The 8816-nt window shown below is 34.1% G+C and overlaps 1 protein-coding gene across 2 annotated transcripts in view; it reads left to right on the forward strand.

Annotated features, from left to right (window-relative positions):
• Positions 1–8816, forward strand: part of abcc3 (ATP-binding cassette, sub-family C (CFTR/MRP), member 3) — a 74055-nt gene that overhangs the window by 23062 nt on the left and 42177 nt on the right. For both annotated transcript variants that reach the window (XM_016527228.1, XM_016527220.1), the window contains exons 2-8: positions 1448–1624; positions 1706–1831; positions 2524–2652; positions 4387–4512; positions 4724–4785; positions 5630–5761; positions 7485–7736. In XM_016527228.1, coding sequence (XP_016382714.1) covers positions 1448–1624; positions 1706–1831; positions 2524–2652; positions 4387–4512; positions 4724–4785; positions 5630–5761; positions 7485–7736 — 1004 coding nt within the window. The remainder of the gene's footprint in view (positions 1–1447; positions 1625–1705; positions 1832–2523; positions 2653–4386; positions 4513–4723; positions 4786–5629; positions 5762–7484; positions 7737–8816) is intronic.

Genomic DNA, 8816 nt, shown 5'->3' on the forward strand with positions numbered 1-8816 from the left:
GGCAAAATACATGGGGAAAAAAACTTGAAAAACCGTGTTCGGTATTCGAACAGTGTTTAATTTTGTTCGGCTTCGGCCAAGAATTTTCTTTTCGGTGCATCCCTATTTATATTGTATTTATTTTGTCTGTGTGTGAAGACAGTAGCGCAAATCCGTGAATGAATGCTCCGAAGTGAAATAAACTTCAACGGAATAAAGTTGATTGGAATTTAATTGAAATAAAGTTGAATAAACTTCAACATTACTGTTCAGTGCACTGATGTCAGACTCATTTTGGATAATAAAGTTTATTGTTAAATGCCCTGCCTCCATTACATATCTCTGTCATGTCTGTCAAGTGTTTGATCACCACATTTGATTGATCATTGCAAAAAATGTGTTTATGTATATATATTCTGTTTATGTATATACTGTCTATATGTAGTACCAGTCAAAAGTTTGGACATATGAATGGGAAAGTGTCCAAACTTTTGACTGGTACTGTACTATAATATGCACAAAGAATATCGGCCGATATATCGATATATCTTTTTTTACTCCCTAATATCGGTATCGGCCCCAAAAAACTCATATATGTCAGGCTCTAATTATAATGTACATCATGAAAAATGGATACTTACTTTTAGATTTGCCACACTTACTAATTTTTTGTGTTTTTAAAGATTAACTTTAAGTGAGAATGGAGGATGACAAAGGTAATCGAAATGTAAAAATAGGAGAAATTAGCATAAAATATAAAATATCCAACATCAGTTGATAATTGTCCAATATCAAATGATACATTTAAAAAATCTGTAATATCAGCTGAATTAATTATGGTACCGATTTATCATACACTCCTAAAGGATGCATATTCATATTCCTGAGCTACTCCTGTGTAATTTAGATTTTATTTTATATATATATTCATGTTTCTGCTTATATTGTAAGTTCCAATGTAATTTATAATTTTTTTATTATAAATTTGAAAAATATTCATAAATATTGATATTTCTGTTTATGGTATGAGTTCTAGGTTATTAATTTTTTATCATAATTTTAAAAAATCATACATATTCATAGTTCTGCTTATATTGTGAGTTCTAATGGTTCATCATAAGTTTGAAAAGCATTCAAAGTATGCATATTTATTCACTTCATATATTAACTTGAGCTCATAAAGAGACACCATGCTCTACAGGACAGCTCAAATATTATATATTGAATATAAAAATGTATAATAATCTTAATATTGTTTGTGCATGTTGTGCATTCTTACAAATTGAATTTTTATTTTTGTGTGCTTTTTTGAGAGCATGATGCTCACAAGATCATGGGTTTGATTCCCACCAAAATCCCCATGCATGAACTGATTCAAATCGAATAGACTCCTGTTCTTTGTGCTACATATTATATCATGTAGTAGTTTGGGAACTGTGAATCTGAATTGCTGTTGGTGTTCCCTCAGGACTCCAATCTCACGAAGCACACAAACCTGCCGGATCTCCCAGCATGCTTTCAGCTGTCCGTCCTGCCATGGACTCCCTGCATCTACCTGTGGCTCGCGTCTCCTTTCTACATCCTCTACCTCAAGAGGAACAACAGAGGCTACATCATGATGTCTATATTGAACAGAATCAAAACGGTAGGAGATGTGAACGTCTCTGAGGTGTGCTGGAGTTCTCTGCTATCTCTTTGTAATAATTCGTTGTATTTGTGTGTGCAGGTTCTCGGCTTGATATTGTGGATCGTATGCTGGACAGACCTGTTTTCTTCATTTCACGAGATGAGCCAGAATCAGTCTAAACCCCCAATATATTTCATAACTCCTCTAATAGTTGGCATGACAATGGTAAGTGTGAACAGATGCTGAATATGTCGCTTGTGTCCTGTGTGTCAGATCTTAAAATCTATTTCAGATCTCTCTAGTCCAAAAAAGCCTTTCATTCAACAATGGCTCGTTCTCATAACGTCCACGCATGTCTAACAACAGATCAATATGAACGTGAAGCACATGATTTGTTTTATGAATCTGTGCAATTCAGGCACTTTTGTTGACTTTCATATAGTGGAGTAGAGAGTGTGGACAATAGTCATGAAAAACTTGATTATAATTGACCCCACTGTTATTTGAGTATCTAGTTTCTTTCTGTTAATATTAATATACATATAAAAACTATAAATATTAATATAAAAAAGATGATAGTTTTAATTAATAATTTGAATTCATTCTTTTGATTTTGGTTACATTTTTAATCATTCTTTGTCTTTGGTAGGCTTTTGTTTTTGAAAAAAATCTAAGTGATCTAAAAGTAATCTAAAAGCAGTCCGATTACATTACCTAAAATGTGTAATGTAATGGATTACATTACTAACTACAAGTTTTATCATGTAATTTGGAACATATAAATAGTCTAATAAAATGTATGACACTGTATGTCTCCACTTATATTGTATGCACTATCCAAAAGTCAGTATATGTGCTCAGAAGGAAGGTGTATCTCCATGTTTTGTGAGTCTTTCTCTGTCTTTTGTCTCTTCTAGCTGTTAGCCACGTTCCTGATCCAGTATGAGAGGCTGAAGGGAGTGCAGTCGTCCGGTGTGCTCTTCATATTTTGGACGATCTCAGTGTTGTGTGCCATCGTGCCTTTCCGCTCCAAAATCGTGTATCAGGTCAGTATGTCCGTTTTAAGCAGATATTCCATTATGGAGTATTTCATTTCAGTCTAACCATGGAAACTGCTCTGCCAGCAGTAATGTGCGACTCTCTCCCCTTCTGCACTTTTCCCTCCCGTTTTATTCCTCACATGCATCTTTTGACCTACATGTTCAGCTTTCTCTCGGCTCTGAAGGAGTTCAGTTAAGGCCATGTTTTGAGAGAATAGGGCTGCTGTTCTTCCTAAGACCTGCTTCAAGACAGCTTATCTAACTCCTAGAGCAACAAACATAACTCAAGGCTGTCGCTGTTTTCCAAGTCAAATAAGTCTGATTCTTGCTCCTGGTTATGACAAATGCCATCTGATTTAGAATTTTGAATAATAAATTATATGCACTTGACAGACGCTTTTATTCAAAGTATATTTATTCACTTCATGCATTCCCTGAGGGACTGAACCCATGAATTGAGATGCCATGCTCTGCAGGAACGCTCAAATATTGTAACTAAAAATATATAATGATATTAGTAATGCTTGTGCATGTTTTGTGCATGATGCATTTTTAAGATATATTAATTTAATAATATATTGTTTGTGCATGTTTTGCATTATGCATTTTCCAGACATATTAATTTATTAATATTAGTGCTGTCAAACGATTAATCGCGATTAATCGCATCCAAAATACAAGTTTTTGTTTACATAATATATGAGTGTGTACTGTGTATATTTATTATGTATATATAAATACAAACACATGCATGTATATATTTAAGAAAAATATGTTATGTTTATATATCAAATATATTTATATATAATATAAAATAATATAAATGTATATACATGTAAATATTTTCTAAATATATTCTGTATGTTTGTGTATTTATATATACATAATAAATTAACACAGTACACATACATATATTATGTAAACAAAAACTTGTATTTTGGATGCGATTAATCGCGATTAATCGTTTGACAGCACTAAATCATATTAATATTTTTTGTGCATGTTTTGCATTTTGAGTTTTCAGATATATTTAATACTATTAATGTTGCTTGTGCACGTTGTGCATTATACATTTTTCAGATATATTCATTGAATACTGTTATTATTGTTTATGCATGTTTTCCATTATGTTGTTTTAGATATATTAATTTATTCATTTTAATATTGTTTGTGCATGTTGTGCATTTTTCAGATATATTCATTTAATAATATTAACATGGTTCATGCATGTTTTGCATTCCAAATTTTCAGATAAATTCATTTAATAATATGAATAACGTTTGTGCATTTATATTGTTTAGATATATTTATGAATATTAATATGTGCATTATACATTTTTTCAGATATTTTATCAAATGGTGTTTTGGTCATAAAGATTCATTAGTTAACGAATGTCATTTTTAAAAAAATACTTTCCTCTGTAAGCATAATGAGGATATACAACTAAAAGTTAGCTCTTTGTAGGTCAATTTCCTCAAAACATTGTGACATTATTCAAAACATCACTCATTGTTTGAGCGTCTCGACCATCCTGACAGACAGCGTGACTGAGGGCGTGAGTGTGGGGTGAATGCCCGATGTGAACAGGCTTGGTCTGACATTGTGAAATCAAATAAGAACTAGATATCATAAAGAGCAGGGTTGGGTGGAATAAGGACACGCTCAGGGCTGAGGGCGTCTGTGATGCGGCGTGTAGAGATGTTACGATTACTTGATAAAGCAGCGTTCTCTGTTTTCAGAATGGGGTCGAAGACAAGCTGAGGTTCACCACGTTCTACATTTACTTCGGCCTCACCCTGATTCAACTCATCCTATCATGCTTCAATGAAAAGCCTCCTCTCTTCTCCAGCGTGGTCACAGATCCTGTAAGTGTGTGTGTGTGTGTGTGTGTGTGTGTGTGTGAGCTAGGGCCAGCGGTAACTGTCATGCTTTCAAAATACAAGATTGAATAAAAGAATGATTTAGTGCCATAAACTGTGGATTATGTGGATCTTTGAATTTGAACATTAGAAAGGTCATGGAAAGGTCAGAACAGCAAACTAAAAAGTGCCTGTGGTGTTTTTATTGGATTTTCAGAATGCTTGTCCAGAAATTACTGCTGGCTTCCTCTCCAAAATGACCTTTTGGTGGTTTACTAGGTGAGTAATATGAAGTAAAATAAAATATAAAAGTAATAAAAGTGGCTGTTTTTAAAAACACTAATGGTTTTTAAAAGTTATATAAATGTTAGGACAAAACGTTCCTAAAGTAATGTTTATGGAACATTCTTATAGCTTCATTAATATTTGATATACATTCTCATAATGTTGAGAGAAAACATTCTTCGATCAACTCTATGAATCTATGAGTTTTTTAGAATATTAAAAATAAACATTCAAATACTGTTACATTTGGGGTGAAAATAAAGTTAGTTGAATGTTGTAAGAAACGTTTTTGTAACCTTTAAACGACGTTCTAATCAAGATGAATAAAACTGGATATTTATAACTTTTAGAAACATTTCACGACAATGTTTCCGCAACATTTTTATAACCTAAATTTGTTTGGTTTACATTGCTTTTGGGATACAAAGAAACAAAGGTGCCCCACATGTTTTAGCCCAATTGTAAGATGTCTTATTAAATATTGGATTTTAAATTAATGCACATATTTTCTCAAGCCAAAGTGTAAGATTTAAAGGGACAGTTCACCAAAAAATTGACATGGTCTAATATCTTTCCCAAACCTCTGGGACTTTCTTTCCTCTCTGAAACATAAAAGAAGACATTTTGAGAAATGTCTAGGTTCTTCAAAATATCTTCTTATTTGTGTTCTGTAGAGGATAGAAAACATGGGGGTGAGTAAATGATGACAGAATGGTGAACTGTCCCTTTAATTCGACATAAACAACAAAAATAAAAGCACTGAAAAATGACTGTCCGATGCCAGAAGAATTCTTGTTTTAAGGTGTTTCTAAGACAGATTTTTGTTTGTGTTTTACAGCATGGCGATCAAAGGCTATAAATCCCCACTGGAGAATAAAGATCTCTGGTCGCTGAACAAGCAAGACAGTTCAGAGCTGGTGGTTCCCAATCTGCTCAATGAATGGGAGGTGGAGAAATCTAAAGCACAGAGGTATAAATTCAAACAGAAAATGAAGATTTTCATTTCTTTTCACAATCACTGTCACACTGGGTCAATTAAAAAGGTTGTGAATGCTATTTCTTGTTTACAGTAAGTAACACTAAGCTCCAGGATTTTTTCCAAAATTCCAAATTCCGTCCCCCCCCCATGTTAATTTTTCAGTTTCAATTGTGCGATTAATGTGCCCATTTTTGGTGAGTGACCTCGTAAGCATGCTTTTAAATGAGCTAAAAAGTCTTAAATGACTGTAAAGAACTGGGAGAAAACCGGATATCTGTCAGATCCACGTAATGTGCATCAAGTTTTAAAGAGACAGCGCTGCTTTTAAAGGGAAACCTGCTGCAGTCTGTCATTGATGGAAATCAAAGAACAAAAGAAAATGTATCGTTTAAATATAGAATTTAAATATATAATTTAAATATTTGAAATATAATTTTAATGTGTAGTTTATGTGAAGATTGTATTAAGTTCACTTAAATTAAAAGTTGTTATATTTTTCAAAGCCTATTGAATGTTAAAAATAATGGCTATCAGTTATACTATAATGTTGAATTTCTATAATCAATGGCTAAAATTGAGGGGAAATGCATTTAATAGAGACATCAGTAGCAGTATTGCTATTAATGATGCTTTAATTAATAATAGGCTACTTAGTAAAAAGATGCCATTAAACACATATTTAACATATACCTTCTTTGTAGTTCCTACATTAATTTGGAAATTCAATGTGAAATTACAATATAACTATATTAATATGCAATTAATCGTGATTAATTACACAAAAATGTGTGATTAGTTAATTTTTTAATCGATTGACAGCACAGAATTCATCAACAAGTTAATGTAATATTTTTTTTTTTTTACAACAATAATAGTGCCCTATTCGTTTTTTTCTCTCTCTCAGAAATTCTGTGTTGTGTAATTTAATTTTTAAACGTTCACAGGGTCACAATGAGCTTCTGTTTTCATTATTGGTAGCTTGTGTAATATATTAATATAAGGGTAGGGTATTTTGTACAAGCGAACACAAGCAACGTTTTGAAACGGCGTGAAAAATAGTTATTTTTGCAGGTGTTTTTGGTGCCGCTAGTGCAGAATGACACGTGAGTCCAGGTTCAGCTTTGCTCTTGAGCACAGAAGCGTTTTGATTTCCCAAAACTAATGCATTTACATTCATGCATATGACAGACGCTTCTATCTGAAGCTAGAATTCATCAAAACAACTTAATGTAATACTTTTTTTTTTTTTTTTACAACAATAATAGTGCCCTATTCGTTTTTTCTCTCTCTCAGAAATTCTGTGTTGTGTAATTAAATTTTTAAACGTTCACAGGGTCACGATGAGCTTCTGTTTTCATTATTGGTAGCTTGTGTAATATATTAATATAAGGGTAGGGTATTTTGTACAAGCGAACACAAGCAACGTTTTGAAACGGCGTGAAAAATAGTTATTTTTGCAGGTGTTTTTGGTGCCGCTAGTGCAGAATGACACGTGAGTCCAGGTTCAGCTTTGCTCTTGAGCACAGAAGCGTTTTGATTTCCCAAAACTAATGCATTTACATTCATGCATATGACAGACGCTTCTATCTGAAGCTACCTACTCAGCTGTACATTTGTTCAGTTCATGCATTCACTGGGACTCGAACCCGTGACCTTGACGTGGCTGCTGAAAGAGTCATTTCAGCTGATCAGCCGTTCTTGTTTTTCTGTGCAGTGAGCCGAGCGTGAAGGAGCAGGCCGCGTTTAGGAAGGCAGACCCGGGCGCTGAACCCAACCATATGAGCGTCAGTCCGGAGGAGGAGAAGGAGGAGGAGGAGGAGGAGGTCCTGCTGTCCAAACGGAGGGAGGTGCGGCAGCCTTCGTTCCTGCGGGCCCTTCTCAGGGCCTTCGGGCCCTACTTCCTCATCGGCTCCGCTTTCAAACTGCTGCAGGATCTCATTACCTTCGTGAACCCTCAGCTGCTCAGGTGAAGCCGCCGCGGCATCATTCCCAGCCAGAGAGGAACTATAGTCATAATTAGTTATGATTTTACGATAGGGAAGGTAGTGATATCGCACACATCACGATAAAGCTGCCAGTAAGTGACGTTTACTCGCTCTATTGCACTGGTTATTTACAGGAGATGTTCACAGGGTTGTGATGAGCTTCTGTTTTCATTCATGGTAGCTGCTGATGTTATGATTCATAATTAATATATTAAAGGGATTGATTTAGTCAGTCCGTATGAACAGCTGTAATTGTTTGTCTGATAATGAGCGACACAATAGCTGCTCTGTTCCTTTAACATTTACCTAGACCTGGGTTTTATTACACGCATGGATTTATTTCGTTTGCTTATAACAGGAAGAGCAAACACGAAGAATGCTGATTAGCTGGAAGGTGGTGTAAAAATGATCTTTTATATTGCTGTTTTCCATAGAAGCCTGCAGAATCGTTTGCATGTTGTTTTGCTTTCTTCACATATGCCTTTCACGCTCTCTGCCTGTGTTTTGCAATGCAAACAGAATGCAAATATGTTTCTCTACAGGCCTTTTTACTATTTTGAATCAGGCACTTCTAGTCAAAGGTTTGAAATAATTAAGCATTTATTGGATCAAAACTACAGTACAACACAGTGAAATATTGTTACAATTTAAAATAGCTGTTTTCTATGTGAATATATGTTAAAATGTAATTTATTGCTATGATCAAAGCTGAATTTTCAGCATCATTACTCCAGTCTTCAGTGTCACCAGTAAGATATAAAATGATTTTTTTTTCTGCATTAAACTGGTTAAAAGTAACAGTAATGACATTTCTAATGTTACAAAAGATTTCTATTTCAAATAAATGCTGCTCTTTTGAACTTTCTGTTCATCAAAGAATCCTGAAAAATAAAATGTATCACAGTTTCCACAAAAAATATGAAGCAGCACAACTGTTTTCAACATTGATAATAATCAGAAATGTTTCTTGAGCAGCAAATCAGCATATTAGAATGATTTCTGAAGATCATGTGACACTGAAGACTGGAGTAATGATGCTGAAAATACAGCTTTGATCACAG

Source organism: Sinocyclocheilus rhinocerous, unplaced genomic scaffold (genome assembly GCF_001515625.1).
Source record: "Sinocyclocheilus rhinocerous isolate Xijiao unplaced genomic scaffold, SAMN03320098_v1.1 scaffold792, whole genome shotgun sequence".
Taxonomy (NCBI): Eukaryota; Metazoa; Chordata; class Actinopteri; order Cypriniformes; family Cyprinidae; genus Sinocyclocheilus; species Sinocyclocheilus rhinocerous.